Source organism: Callospermophilus lateralis, chromosome 3, assembly GCF_048772815.1.
Source record: "Callospermophilus lateralis isolate mCalLat2 chromosome 3, mCalLat2.hap1, whole genome shotgun sequence".
Lineage (NCBI taxonomy): Eukaryota > Metazoa > Chordata > Mammalia > Rodentia > Sciuridae > Callospermophilus > Callospermophilus lateralis.
The window spans coordinates 89,731,118-89,747,421 of record NC_135307.1 but is presented as its reverse complement, the minus strand read 5'-3'; the positions used below and the strand labels follow the sequence as shown (position 1 = coordinate 89,747,421).

The 16,304-nt window shown below is 39.1% G+C and overlaps 1 protein-coding gene across 1 annotated transcript in view; it reads left to right on the top strand.

Annotated features, from left to right (window-relative positions):
* Positions 1-7,255, top strand: part of Tgm5 (transglutaminase 5) — a 40,439-nt gene extending 33,184 nt beyond the window's left edge. The window contains exons 10-13 of the mRNA XM_076850667.2: positions 4,502-4,867; positions 5,386-5,546; positions 6,739-6,872; positions 7,067-7,255. Coding sequence (XP_076706782.2) covers positions 4,502-4,867; positions 5,386-5,546; positions 6,739-6,872; positions 7,067-7,220 — 815 coding nt within the window. The 3' untranslated portion in view covers positions 7,221-7,255. The remainder of the gene's footprint in view (positions 1-4,501; positions 4,868-5,385; positions 5,547-6,738; positions 6,873-7,066) is intronic.
* Positions 7,256-16,304: the final 9,049 nt, after the last annotated feature.

Here is a 16,304-nt window from a genome sequence, read left to right as displayed (position 1 = left end):
GAATTCTAGTAATTCAAACATTTCTCTTTTAATACTGTTCCAAAGTTCCAGTAAACTTTCATTTTTTTCTTCATTCTTTTTTCTTCTCCAATTGTGTATTTTCAAATAGCTTGTCTTTTTTTTCCAGGTTTTAAAAATAGAATTTATTTTTTAAAAGTTAATATGTGCATTACAGGTAAAATAAAAACACAAGCAAAAAGGACAAAGTCATCCAATCCCAAGCATCTTAGTTGGATGTGTCCCTCCAGGTCTTATGTATAGATACACATTATCCCATTTTGAGTGATTGAGATCATAGTATGTATGATGCTTTTCCACACATCATGAATATTCACCCATTCAAAATCCACCAACTCAATATGTTATCCTTTCTTGGGAACAAAAATTTCACTGAAGACAGAAATGGCAACAGGCCTCTAGATAGACATATTGGCAGAGTTTCAAGTAAAATAATGCATTCCCTTAATACACCAAGCTTGTTTTATTACAAGATTTCTACTACTAAAATATTAGGAAGAATGCATGTTCCCAGTGAATTAAAGTATTCCTATAGTACAGCCAGAAGATGCACACACACCAGTAGTTCATATCAAAATGCAAATCCTTGAGCACTTGCTCCCATCTTTCCCTATGTGCTTCCCTGTGCCCCTCTGCTGCCAGCTAATGAACAAGTCCTGATACACGCTGTCCAGAGATAAAGCAATTTCATGCCCAAGAAGCATCTTTTCTATCAATTATAACAAAGATATTTACAAATTGGCTAATTCACTAGCTCTACTTTTTATGATTTATTGTCACCTCAGGACATCTAGAAAGTTTAGATGTTGTGAAATAAAGTGTGAACTTTGTGCACAATAAACACAAATACTTTATCAAAAATGCACATATAAATCTATGGTTATAATCTAAACCTGTCTTCCAGATATGGACATACTAGCAAAGAGCACTTCCCCTCACACTTCCTCTTTTCCCTCTTCATCATTCCAGTGACTAAATTCAGGACTATCCCTAGCTCCAAGAAGTGGATTAACAAGGGTCATTCCCAGAAGACAATTCTTCCTAAAAACTAACAAAAGGATATTTATATATAGGGATTATTTTGCTACTTCTAGCAAACGTTGGACATTAAGACTTATCCTTTAATACTCAGCAATATTAATTAAAATGTATATATAACAATGGCTAGACAATCTGAACTAATCTAAGGGACATGATTGCTTCTCTATGCATACTTTCTCCTTCCCCCACACCACCCAGTGAACCTTTAACATACTCTCCAAGACATCAAATTCAACAATTCCAGTCCCCTAAATGGCAACCATTCCTATGAAGTAACAAAAAATTTAGCCCTCTACTTTTACCATATGTTGTGTACTTTTAAACATCTAGAAACACTAGATGTTTCCAACAAGGATGTAAGTTTCCAGCCATATATACAGTAACACTGAATAAACTGCAACACTTACTTAACAAAGGCTATACTTTGAAGCAAAACCTCCTTTTTTTAAAGGCTAGAATTTGAAAGTGTCTTCCAAACAGGAACATTATGGTCTAGAACCCTCCCCCTTCTAATCTCTTATTAACCCAGGGTCCAGATTTATGTATCTATAATGCTTAGAGATGACTTTAACAATTTTACTTTCTTAGTGGTTTTAAGAACTGCCTTTCTGATGAATTTAACACTAAGTGTACTCAATGTGTTAGCTTATTAACTCTTCTTTTATCATACACTGACAACCTCCTTAACATCTAGATAGACTACATGTAAATTAGGATTCATTTGTCCTTTATATACATTATTTACACAGCATAAGAAAACAAAACTCAGACATAAGAGCCAATAGTCAATTCACAGAAAATACATTGGTATAAAGCCCTTTGCATTTTCTTTTCCTTCTTCCTTCCTGAACCAGCACTGATATAATATGTGCTGCTCAGAGAAGTGTTTTAATCATCCTATTCCAAAAAACAGTTACTTCATTATGAATTTTAACCAAAAGATATCCACAAAATGTTTCCTTTATTTTATTTATTTATTTTTTATTTTTTTTTATTTTTTTATTTTTTTTTATTGGTTGTTCAAAACCCTACAAAGCTCTTGACATATCATATTTCATACATTAGCATACATTAGCTTCAAGTGAGTTATGAACTCCCTTTTTTACCCCAAGTACAGATTGCAGAATCACATGGGTTACACATCCACATTTTTACATAACACCATAATAGTAACTGTTGTATTCTGCTACCTTTCCTGTCCTCTACTATCCCCCCTCCCCTCCCCTCCCATCTTCTCTCTCTACCCCTTCTACTGTAGTTCATTTCTCACCTTGTTTATTTTCCCATTCCACTTACAACCTCTTATATGTAATTTAGTATAATAATGAGGGTCTCCCTCCATTTCCATGCAATTCCCCTTTTCTCTCCCTTTCCCTCCCACCTCATGTCTCTGTTTAATGTTAATCTTTTCTTCCTGCTCTTCCTCCCTGCTTTATTCTTAGTTGCTCTCATTATATCAAAGATGACATTTGGTATTTGTTTTTTAGGGATTGGCTAGCTTCACTAAGCATAATCTGCTCTAGTGCCATCCATTTCCCTGCAAATTCCAAGATTTTGTCATTTTTTAGTGCTGCGTAATACTCCATGGTGTATAGATGCCACATTTTTTTAATCCATTCATCCATTGAAGGGCATCTGGGTTGGTTCCACAATCTAGCTATTGTAAATTGTGCTGCTATGAACATCGATGTGGCAGTATCCCTGTAATACGCTCTTTTAAGGTCTTCAGGGAATAGTCCGAGAAGGGCAATAGCTGGGTCAAATGGTGGTTCCATTCCCAGCTTTCCCAGGAATCTCCATACTGCTTTCCAAATTGGCCGCACCAATTTGCAGCCCCACCAGCAATGTACAAGAGAACCCTTTTCCCCACAACCTCGCCAGCACTTGTTGTTGTTTGATTTCATAATGGCTGCCAATCTTACTGGAGTGAGATGGTATCTTAGGGTGGTTTTGATTTGCATTTCTCTGACTGCTAGAGATGATGAGCATTTTTTCATGTACTAAAATGTTTCCTTTATTACCTCTACTCTTAACATACTTTTTGCACTTCTAAACATCTAGAAAGACTAAGTTTGTCCACTATGTCCATATTGTGTTAAATAAACACAAATGTAACAATGGTTATATCTGAAAGCGTCTTCTAAATAGGATCATTCTGACCTAGAATCCTTCATTTCTTCCACTTCTTTCTTCTATATCACATGTGTCACATCTCTGTGTCACATGATAAAATGTTACAATTTCACTTCCTTTTCAGAGGACTGCCTTTCTATGAATTTTAACACAAAGCATACAAAATGTATTAGTTTACTAACTCTACTTTTGTCATACATTGGCAACCTCTTTAATATCTAGAGACAAGATTTATAAAATTAGGACTCCTCTATCCAGTTTATATACAATATATATATATATATATATATATATATATATATATATATATATATATATTACAGCAAAGTTAAATAAAATTCACATTACAGGACAATGGGTAAGCTAAAATTTTCTAGCACACTCTTAACAAAATACCTTTTGCAATTTCTTCCCTCCTTCCTCCCTCAACCCAATGAACCAGTACAGACAGTATTCTGTTCAGAGGTGGTTTAACAATTCCAAACACAGTATTTTTCATCAGTTTTTAAAAGAAATAGCTGATCTTTGTGCTCACTAATTCTTCCTTCTGTCTGTCCTATCCTATTGATACTTTCTCTTTTTTTCTATTGATACTTTCTATTGCATGTTTAATTTTGTTAAGTGTATTTTTTCAGCTCAAGATTTCTATTTGATTTTTTTAATTGAAAAAAAAATCTCTGTTGTTTCTCTATTAGAGTATCTAAACATTTCACTGTTTCTTCAAGTTCATTGATTTTTCTTTAAATAGCTGTTTTAAATTCTCTGTGACTTCTCACATACTGATCACTGTCTGCTCTGTTTCTGGAACCCTATTAGTTGAAGTCATAGTTTCCTGAAAGTTCTTGATGTATGTTGATATGCAACATCATCTGGTCATTGAAGGGCTAGGTATTTATTCTAGTCTCTCTAATCTGGCATTGTTTTTGCCTATTTTTCCAGAAATTCTCAACAGTTTCCTTATTTTCTCTGAACTTTTAGTCACTTCCACTATTTCATCACTGAATGGTGCCCAGGTCCAGATTTTCCAGGAGTCTGCTGTTGATGTGTTGTTGCTATGTCAGTATTAGAGGGCAATCCAAGTCCTGATTAGGTTTGTTCCAAATGTACCATTGGTGTGTGGTTTAGAACGAACCAGGAGAGAACCTAGAAAGAGTTTACTTAATGAATGCTTTTTAAAATATATTTATTACTGGTATTAAGCCCCTCTAACCTCTATAGTGTTGGCAGAGGCATTGAGAGTGGGCATTCAGCCAAATCTTGCCCCCTAGTTAGCCTAGCCCACAGTTTATTCTGTGTTCTACCATCCTAGGTTCTCCTCAAGAGAGGCAGGTGTTTCTGAAGGCTCTACAGAAACTGAAGAATGGAAGGTTCCAAGGCCCCCATCGAACAGACTCAGAACCTTCCAGGCCCATGCCACCAAACCAGGACAGCCCTCACAGCCTGGATACACCTTCCCTTCGACCTAGTGATGTTGTCCAGGTCTCCCTGAAATTCAAGCTACTAGACTCTCCCAACATGGGCCAGGACATAAATTTTGTCCTGCTGGCACTCAATATGTCATCCCAGTTCAAGGACCTCAAAGTGAACCTGAGTGCCCAGTCCCTGCTGCATGATGGAAGCCCTCTGTCCCCATTCTGGCAGGACATGGCATTTATCACACTGTCTCCTAAAGAAGGTATGGGCTCTGAATATGGGCATGGCACACACTATGTGCAGAGTTAGTTAGGCCACTACTGAAGAGTCAAGTCAGCCAACAGAGCTCTGGGGACAGACCCCCAGGACACTGTTCTTCTTACTATGTTCTCCAGTCCATATTCCTCCTCTTCCTTTTCTCCCATTCCCTCTTACTCCCTACTCCCCTTCTTCTCTCTCCCGCTTCATTTCTCCTCCTCCTCATTCCTGCTCCCCTTTTGAATCTTCAAGGAAAGTAGTTAGTTTAGTGGGAAAAGTCTAAACTTTAGAGTCATCTAGACCTTGGCTGGAGACTCAGCTCACCCATTTGCTAGCAGAATGATTGGGCAAACCATTTCACTACTCAGTCTCAAGTTTTCTCTGTCTGAAAAACTAGTGCTTGCTTCAGCAGGACTTGATACACATTGGTTCCCTCTTCTCTATGAAAGAGCTATCAGATCCAATCCAGGCCCAACTGATTTTCTCAGCTACTCTCACTTCATCATTGTGTTCTCTCCCTAGCAAAGAGCTACCCCTGCAAAATCCTCTATTCCCAGTACAGCCAGTACCTGTCAACAGACAAACTAATCCGCCTCAGTGCCCTGGGTGAAGAAAAGAGCAGTCCTGAGAAAATCCTGACAAACAAGATCATCAACTTGACTTACCCAGGCATCATGATTAATGTAGGTCAGAGCCCTGCAAATGGCCATGGATCTCCTTGACTCTGACTGGGAGGGGGTGGAGCCCTTAGCCCCTCCTTTTCTTTGCTTCTTCTGGTGCCTTTAGGATGGGAAAATTATCTTAGAGGTCTTTATTCTCTAGTACCACTGAGGCTTTATGAGTGGGTCCTTGAGCAGGGGCCATGGACTGTCAGAAATATTCTTTCTTGTGCCACCTCCTGCTGTTGGCCTTCCTAGGGTCAACAAATAGACACAGAGTCCAGATGGGAGGGGCTCAGATAGAGAGATAGCCCTGCCTCAAGGTTAGCTCAGATTTAATTTGCCATTTCCTGGCTATGCATCCTTGGGCAAACCTTGAGCCTCTACTTCTTTAACTGTCAAAAAAGAGGATTATAGGGGATGAGGATGTGGCTCAATGTAAAGTGCTCACCTGGCACCTGCAAGGCACTTGGTTTGATTCTCAGCACCACTTAAAAATAAAGTATACAATTTGATGTTTGAAAAAAAATAAAATATATTGAGTAGATATGCCTAAAAACAAAATAGAGGATTACACTACAGAGCTTCTGAGGACCCCTCCTGCTCTGACATTCTGTGGTCTTTTGAGTGGGATGATGTTTAGGGCTCCTTTCTTCCAGTACCATTGCCTCAAGGCCAATCCACCTCCCGGACCCCATTTAGTGAGTCCATGAGCCCCTAATAGGGCAACTCAAATGTCTGGTGAGCACTTGGGCCTGTGTAGCATCTTAGCAAAGGATCAATACTTTTAGAGAAGTGACAAAACAAAGGAAAAAGACTTTTCTTCTCTGTGTGTGGGAGTAGGGGGTGGCAGATTGTGAGAAGTCCAGTAAATGGGAAACTCATGGAGGTAAGGGTTAGTTAGGAAAGTTTGTTATGTAGATTCCTCTTATGCCCCTCCAGGCTGATAAACCTCTTAGGTTGTCTCAGGGATTAACTTTTGTCCTTCTAGGTAGAGAGAAGAGGGGATATTTTAGTAAATATATGTCCTGCTTTAAGGTAAATATAAGGAGGCCAGAGAGCATTTCTTGTTGCCTCCAACTTAAAATAATCCTGATGTCAAAGTAGCATATTTTGGGGTGGCATATTCTGGAACCCTACAAAATAGTGCTATCTATAAGCGTTCAGTGATTCGGGATTGAGAACTAAGCACTGCTTCCCTGCTCTGTTCGTTTAGGTGCTAGGAGCAGCCATTATGAACCAGCCACTTACTATTCAGGTCGTATTTTCAAATCCTCTCTCAGAACAAGTGGAAGATTGTGTCCTGACCTTGGAAGGAAGTGGCCTCTTTAAGAAGCAGCAAAGAGTCCTGTAAGTGCTGGGAGTGCTCAGCCTTCTCTCTCATTTTATTCTGGGATTAGCATTATCCTTCTTTCTAGATGTAGGCTCCTGGGCGAGGCTCAGTACACTGGAGGAGGGAGAGACCAGGAAGTTCGGTGAAAAAGGGCTTTATAGTTATTGTAATGCCTGTGGGTTGTTCTGATCTTTTCCATTCTTTGCTGCAGTATTGGAGTCCTCAAACCCCGATACAAAGTCACTGTCTCTCTGAAGACTGTCCCCTTCAAGAGTGGCCAGAGGCAAATCCAAGCTAATCTGAGAAGCAACAAGTTTAAGGACATCAAGGGTTACAGGAATGTGTATGTAGACTTTGGGTTATAAATCCTGGGATGATGAGCTGGACGTGTAGATTTTAAACTTCAGGGAAAGGAGCAAATTTAAATGCAAGCTGTACCTTTCCCCAACATCAAAGGCTTCCTAGGCTCTGATATGAGCAATAGGGAAGATGTCAATGATGGCTAGTTAGTTGGCCATTGGTACAGCTGCCCAGGACTCCATTCAAGACCCAGTGATTCCATGGTTTCCCATATAGAAGTGTGACAGATGTCAGAGGGTACCAATGGGACATGGCCATGACTTACTGCTCCTCATATATCAAGGAAAGAAGACTCACTGAGAAGATTGCTGTTGTCCTGTTGTCGCAATGGCTAATTTCTCATATCAATAAACTTCAATCCTTGCTCTCATGTCCTTCACTCAAGTAATCATCACTTTCCCTACATAAGCTTTTGCCTATTTTCTGGTTGCTGGGAGTGTCCTGTTGTTTCAATGCCCAAGCCCAATTGCTCATTTGAGATTTATTGATTGTCTAGTATATGCTGTACACCGTTTTGAGCACAGGGGGACAAGACAGTAAACAAGACAAACTCCCTGCAGACATATAAACCTAGCAACAGATGGGGTATCTGTCATGATCTAGTTTGGAAAGCAAAAAACAGGCTGAGACAGGAAGATTGCAAATATGAAGCCAATCTGGGTAGTGATACCCTGTCTCAAAATTTAAAACCTTAAAACAGGACTGGGATTTAGCTCAGTGGTAGATCACTGAGTTCAATCCCCAGTACTGAAAGAAAAACAAAAGAACTATAACTTCTGTTTATGTCTCTACATACACCTATATGTTTACATCTTGGAGAAAATCTGGGCAAATCTCTCACTCTCAGCCTTCCCTTGGATCCCTTTCCATATGAATCCGAGCAACATCTTGGTCCTCACAGTCCTAGCATTTTCTCTCAAAGTCCACTGATGCGTTGTGGTCCTGGAGGGTCTTGGATTGGCTAGAGTTCAGGAGACAAGGCCAACTGAATAATGCAGGCAGGTAGATTTTTTTTTTTTTTTGTACTAGAATTTATCCAGGGCCTCACACATGCTAGGTGAGTACTCTATCACTGCACTACATCCCCAGTCCATCAGTCTTTCTTTTTTTTGAGACAAGGTCCACTAAGTTGTTGAGGCTGGCCTGGAAATTATGACCATCCTGACTCAGCCTCCCCAGTAGATAGGATTACAGGCATCTGCTACCATGTTCAGGTATGATATAGATTTTGGGTAGGAAATGAAATACCTTCAGAGTTTTCTATAGGTTGTAGTGTGTGCTTCTTCTGGTCATTTATATTCTATCGTTTCTGGGTCCTATGAAACACAAAGCAACTCCAATCATTATCTCTTCTTGGATGCACCTGCTTTCTCATGGCAGCACACAAAGTTCTGTACTGAGAAAGATATGAAGCACCTGCCCTTCAGGCAATGGCTATGAGATGGAGACAACTATTCTATTAAATGTACATCCATTAAATAAAGAAGTTAAATACTTCCATTATATACAAACAAAAAGGTCAATGCAGTTAATTTGAGAAGGGGTGTGGTGGGAATCATCTAGTAGGCTGATCATCTTGTGAGTGGGCTGAGAACCAGGAGCTGGTGGCACAGAGCTGGAAGTAACCTGTAATTACTCCAACCTATAATTATTACATGACAATCATGAGAAATCATTTAAGGAAAACACTGTGGAGAGGCACACAGTGGGGTATCTGTCATGATCTAGTTTGAAGTTCTTGGAAGACTTCTGCTACCACACCCTCAGACTCTTTCATGAGCTCTGTATGTATATATTTTTTTCCTATGTTGGTACTGGGGATTGAATCCAAGGGCACTCAGCCACTGAGCCACATCCCCAGTCCTTTTTTATATTTTATTTAGAGACAAGATCTTGCTAAATTACTGAGGGTGGCTTTGAGCTTGCAATCCTCCTGCCTTGGCCTCTGGAGCCACTAGGATTACACTAGGTGTGTGCCACTAGGTGTGTGTGGGGGGGGTGGGGGGTAGCTGGTTTTAACACCACTTTCATTAACACCTCAACAAATATTTACAGTTTCTTCTAGTGAGGTAGGCACTGAGGACTCAAGGAAGGACAAGGGCCTGCACTCAAGTTGCTCATGTGTAAGCACATGCAGAAAGAAAAATAAACAAGAGATTATAATGCAGTGAGGTGCTGTGGGAGGACAAAGAAGGCCAACCAGTCCAGTCTTGGGATTGTGGATCAAGGAGAGCTTACTGGGGGAAGTGGCATTTAAATGAAAACTAAAGGACTAGAGTTGGTAAAATACAAGCTCAGGATTAGAAAGAAACAGGGTGGAGTCTAGCAGCCAGGAACTGCAAGTCAAACTGAAGTGAGAGGTCACAGTAGGGGGAAACAAGCAGCAGAAAAAAAAAAACAAGGCAAGAGCCAGGTGGGTGAAGAGTTTCAGGTGGCAGTCTAAGGAGTTTGGATGGCCATCATCTTCAGGCATCTGTTGCTTCTACATCCTGGATCAAGTCACTGCCTACAGAATTGATTTTACTTTGCAGAGCTGAATAGAATTCATGTGATTTAAGAAGCACTTAAAGAACAAAGAGTTCCCCACAGTGATCTGCCACAGAAGTTGCAATTCTTCGAGTTAAGGCCTTTCTTGGTGGCAAAGGTTGTTTTTCATCTATTCATTTAGCATGTATTGAGGACCTATGAGCCGAATGTTCTAGACCTGAGGAATGGAGCAGTAAACAGGTCAAATAAGGTCCTCCCAACTCATTCCAGCCACCAAAGCAATCCCTCAACTCCAACAGAACTTGATATGATTTTTTCTTAAAACACCCAGTACAGTTCTGGGTATAAAGGAGCCTTGTAAAGGCATCTCTTAGAAGAAGCTCTTTTTCCATCTGTTTGCAGTGTTTGTGGCTCCATCAGCAGAGATATTCTGCTTCCTCACAGCTAGAGGTGGGCATGGAACTTACACTGGACCAACTGGACTCTTCTCCCCAGAACTTTGCAAAGCGGGGTGAGCCAGAGAAGGGAAAAACCAGGAACCCGTCCTTCCCAGCAACAAAGACCCACAGGGCAACCAATCCTCCCTTCTATTCCTGATGCCTAGGCCCCTGAGCTGGCCTGGATTTCTCCTTTTTGTAGTTCTGAGCCTGGTTCTCATTTTTTCCCCCTATCATTCTAGGAGCTTGTCTCGTCCACAGCCCAGTTGTGCCAGGGCAGTGAGGTAGTTTGTGAAAAAGCCAGAGAAAGTCTCTGGAGACAGCATGCAAGACATGATTTATTGGGGAAAGCTTTAACAAAATCAGTGACTCCAAGAAGAGTTTTGTGGCAGCAGGCTGAACAGAAAGCACCTTTGTCCCTCTTGGAGCTTCTCCAAGCACTGCCTCCTCTCCCTCTAGGCGTTTTGCATAGGACACATAGTCTTTCCACTGTGCCCTCAGTTCCCCACCAGTCCCCATTCAGAGAGGGCTGCAGAAACAGTGACATCATTAACATTGGCTTCCTTAGTTTGCTTGTCTGACCAGCAACTGTCCTGGCATACATGAAAGAAAGTAGATAGCACTAACTTGCTAACCGTCATAGTTCCCAGTGAGCTTAAGAGAAAGCCAGTGTCCTTAAGATCATATGTATCTGGATTTTTCTGCTCAGGCTTGCTATTCCCTTGACTAGGCTAGATTTTTGAGAACAGAAATGGTACATTCAGAAACATAGTGATTTACTGTCCCCTCTCTCTTTAGGGGTGATACAGAATTTCCTCACCCTTTTGCTTTTTTGCCTAAATTGACTAAAGATGGTTTCATTTGCTTGCATTCAAAGAAATTTATCTGGTTCAGAGAGACAAGGTGATTTGTTTAAGATCACACAGTGAGGTCTAACCAACTCTAAATTCCCACTAAACCAGGTTGCTCATTGCTCCTCAAGGTCTGCCCTTTGGTCTGAAAGGTGTCTTTGTTAGTGTCATAAGCTGGTCTAAAGTTTAAGGAAGTGGCAGAAGCTCTCATTCTCCTGATAAATAACTAGAAAGATTTGGGCTAGCTATGCAAAGGCCAGACATCAGGAAAAATAATTTTGTTTCCCAGGCTCTGCTCCTCCTTTGGTCTCTGGCCCCATACCATCCACTGTCCAGCCTTTCTCCACTATAATCTGCTCACTGACCAGAGTCAGGAGCCAAGGTGCAGCAGTTACCACCTTTCTACCTACCCCTGAGGCTTGGTTTTCTGGTATCCAAGAAGCACCTAGTGTCATCTTTAGCCCGTTGCATTTTCAAGAGAACAGGGGAAAAGAATTTGATTGTACAATGTACAATGGAGACAGCATGCAAGACATGATTTATTGGGGAAAGCTTTAACAAAATCAGTGACTCCAAGACCTCAGAATTGCCCAGATTTCCTCTCACTGCATAGGATGAGACATGGCTTCAGGCTGAATAAGAGAATGGAGCTTCATGAAGGGAGGCAGGCCACATGACTGGCATGGCAAGGATGTTCAGGAAACGTTTGAACTGAGATAATTAATGAATGTGTGGGAATGTGAGAAAGAGCTCTGCAAGCAATGTCATGCTTTGGATATTATGCTAAAATCCTCCAGAGAATTTTCTTTCTGGAAGGAAGTTTGGATGGGACAAAGCACTGTAATCAAGTCTGATTTAAAACCAGGTTTTAGTCTTTTATAAGGATTGGTCTGTTTCCTGTTTACTACTTTTATTCCTGGGACTTAGCCCTTCTGGGATCCCAATCAAAAGCCTAGATTGTTCACTGGGACTCCTCATTCTTGATGACTCTGAGACTCCAACCTTGTGAGATGGCCAGAAGATATGCTCAAATTCTCAGACTCTCATCCACCAATTATGAATCAGCAAATGACCCAGGTGAAAAAGCAACAGGGTCAATCCCAACTCTGTGCACTCTTCTTCCAAGATCTTCACACCTCCAGTACTTGCTTCCACGACACTTTAAAGCAGATATTCCATTTGTTTAAGTATTTATTTTGAGATGGGGGTTCTCACTATGTTTCCAGGCTGGTCTCAAACTTCTGGGCCTAAGTGATCCTTTCACTTCAGCTTTCCAAGGTCTGTAACTATATGCATATATCAAAACACCCTGCCAAACAGATATTTTAAATATTTTATTCAGCTTTTCTAGTCGTTTTCAACATAGGGGTTGATAAGAAGCTAGTAGGTTGAATTTAGAAGCAGAAATCAATGAGAGATTTCACAAGAAGATTGAACAGAGAACCTTCTTAGCATGGCTTGGATAAAGACTAAGGTGAAATCAGATGTTTGGGATATAAGTTGGAAGACTTAAGTTTGAATCTAGGTTTTACCATAAGCTGCAAGATATTGGGAAAGCCTCAACTTCTGGAAAGATTAGAGATAAACATCTAGTGTGTGGAAAGAGTGTATATAGGTAGGTTATAATGTCCTTTTTTAGCCTCATCATGAGTATGTTTGGTCTCCATCTCTGTTCTTTCATCAACTGTATCATTTTAGTATATTCTTCTGCCATTTCATGTTTCATTGTTAGTCTTCTTACATTTTTTTTAGGAATAAGATAGTATTAACTGATTTATTCATCAACCCATTCATGGAAATAAGTGTTTACTCCCTGAACCTGTTTTTTTTCCCCAATTAAATTGAAATAATGACCCCTTATCTAGTTTACAAGATTGAGGTAATATATGTGAAATTACTTTGTAAAGCATAATTACTTTATTTGTACCTGGAGTCATGTTGATTATCTTTTTTTCTTTGACCTCCCTACCCTGTCCATTACCATATTTTGTCAATAACTTTTTTTCTTTTTTTAAAAATATTTTTAGTTGTTAATGGATCTTTTTATTTTATTTATTTACTTATATGTGGTACTGAGGATCAAACCCAGGGTCTCACACATGCCAGGCAAGCACTATACCACTGAGCCACAACTCCAGCCCAATTACTTTTCTTTTCACATCTATCTACGTCTCTTTTCACTTGACACTCCCTAACCAAGCCACTGTCATCTGTTGTCTGAACCATGACAGTGTCTCTGACTGCTCAATTCCTTTCCCCTCTGTTACCTTTAAATAATTCTCCCAGTCTTATCAAGTGTGGTATTTTTAAAATGCAAATCTGTTTGTGCTACTCGCTTCCTTAAAATATCATTCAGTGGCTTCCCAATAAAACCCAAGATGCTTAATTCAGCTCTGCAAGACTTGATCCTTGCCTTAGCATCTTTGCATTGCTCCTTGCCTTAGAGCTCTGCACATGTTAATCTCTCTCCCACTCCACCCTGCACCTTGCCCCATGGCTGAGCCAACTCCTAATTCTTTCTATAATGAAGCAGTACATTAATTGATTTGCTCATTAATTTATTCATTAAAATAAATATTTTTTCTTAGCTTAAATACCACTTTCTTGGAGGAGCCTAATTTGACCTCCACTCCCAGATCTGAAAGCTCTGAACTTCTCTCATAGCATATTACAAGGGCAGGTGAATAACTAATGAGTAAACAGCACCCAGTACTGTCTCCCCCTGCTGGAAGATAAGCTCCTCGGTGGCAGGAATACATCTAATTTACTACTCTACCGCCACTACTCATAGGGTTCTTGGTGCATGATAATGCTCAATAAACATTTGTTTCAAAAACGAATAAGTGAATCGTTGGGTACACACCTGCTGTTGGGTTGTTCTGCCAGAGACTGGGGAGCTGAAAGGTGTGGGTGCTGTAGGGAGCAGACAGACCGACTTTTCTGGTCACCCCTCCCTCCATCCTCCTCACTTCTCCCACTCGCCTTTTCGGCCTTTTCCGGGCTAAACCAAAACACGGCAGTATCTGTCTCATCATGGGCTCCCCTGAAAGCACCCATTGAAAATAATGCTGCAGACTGGATATTTGTGAAATGCTCATGGACACTGTACCAGGAAAAAGAAGATTCTCCCTGCTAGTATTGAATTAGAACAAAACCCACAGGAAGGGCAGGGGTTGTAACTCAGTGGTAGAGCGCTTGCCTAGCATGTGTGAGGCTCTGGGTTCAGTTCCTGGCACCACATTAAAAAAAAAAAAAAAAAAAAAAAACCACAGGGGGGCCAACCCACGATCTCCAAGGCAGGGGGGGCTCTCAGTGGTGAAAATAGTCCTTTCAGTCAGGCTTTTTTTCTGTTGCAAGTTTTTGTTATTTTAAAAATATTAACACAGAGATGTACGCTTATAGTCTAAAGATATAAAAAGGTGAAAAAAGCCTTAATTCTAGGTGCTGAATTTCTCTAACCAGAAGCAGTAAGTTTTCAGAAATATTCTGGGTCAACACAAGCAAACTTATATATATATTCTCTTCACACTTAACCCTTTACAAAAAGGGATAGCACATGTTTATATTGTTCTGTAACTTTTTTTATTTAACAATACAGTTTGAGAATTGTTCCATATCAGTTTATATAGAGTTATTTCATTCTTTTTCATACCTGTATGGTACTATATTAAGTGTATGTCTTATTATTATTTGTCCAATACTTTATTTATGGTACCTCCCAATCTTTTGTTATTATAAACATCAATGTATTAAATATATAAATTTCATATTATCTCTATTTGTTTTATGGCATGATTAACATATAGAAATAGAATGGCTGAATCAAAAGTATAGATTGTAAAAGTTTTTGTAGATATTACTTAACTTCCCTCTGTTTATAGACTGAATTATGTTCCCTACCTCCTGCAAATTCATACACTGAAGCCCTGACCCCAAATGTGACTATATGTGGAGAAACAGCACTTATAAGAGAACCCCTGTCTCCCCAAACTGTCACCAACTTGGAATGCAGTCAAACATTCAAATTTTATCTTTGCCATTCTGATAGGGGAAAAAAATGATACCCCAGGTAGGTTTATTTTGTATTTATATTCCTGTGAATTGTCTGCCAGATCCTTCCCCAATCTTTCTATTGGTTTATGTTCTTATTGATTTGTAGACCTACTTTATATTAAGAAAGCAAACCCTTTGTGATGAGTTTTAAACATTTCCCACAATTTACTTGATATCTTTTAATTTTGTGAGTTTTTTTCATTTAAAAATGTTCAAGGAATCCAATTTATCAATCTTTTCATTATTGCCTCTTGGTTTGCAGACTATTTTAAATGGTTTTCCCAAGCTGACTTAAAAATAAATGTCTCAGTAGAATTAATTGGACACAACTTTCCTAGCCTTATATCTGTATATACAACCAGGGTAACTCCACATCATGTATAACCTACAAGAGTGGGAATCTAAACAGAATAAGTTACACTTTATGTATGTATATTCTGCCCAAATACATTCTACTGTCATGTATAACTAAAAATAAAAAAAATATTAAAAAATAAAAAGATATAAAATCATGTGTGTCACATCTTTTAACACTTTTAGGATTTAATGTTTTACATTTAGATTTTTGATTCATCTAGAATTTATTTTAGTGTGTGGTATAAGTAGAAAAACAACATTATCTCAGCAAGCTGGGTGTCCCCAAATCATTTACTGATAGACCTTTATTTTCCCCCATTAATTTCAAGTGTCACATTTAATTTATACTTAATGCCTGTGTTTTGTTCTATGGACTTATTAAGTTACAGTAATATCATATTATGTTTTAATATCTAGGAAGACTGGGCATATTTCATTACTGTTTTAGAAATTTCATTTTGAAATTTAGAATCAATTTACTTTGAAACAAAAATTTTCTTAGTGTTTTTATTGGGCATACATTGAACCTAAGATCAACTTGGGATGAAAAGACATCTTAGCAATGTTGAATCATCCTATCCAAGATAATAATCTGCCTTTTTATTTGCTCAAGTCTTATTTTGTGTCTGTCAATGGCAGTTCAAACATTTTTTTCTGATAGTTCTTGTATATTTCTTAAGTTTATTTCTTGGTCGGTCTTTCTTTCTTTCTTTCTTTCTTTTTGTAACTGATAGTTGGAACCAATTACATTAATTATATTTTCTAGTTAGTAACATTTAATTATACTTTGTAATTGGTTATTTATTTATTTATTAAATATTTATTTTTTAGTTTTAGGTGGACACAATATCTTCATTTTATTTTTATGGGTTGCTGAGGATCGAACCCAGTGCCTCATGTGTGC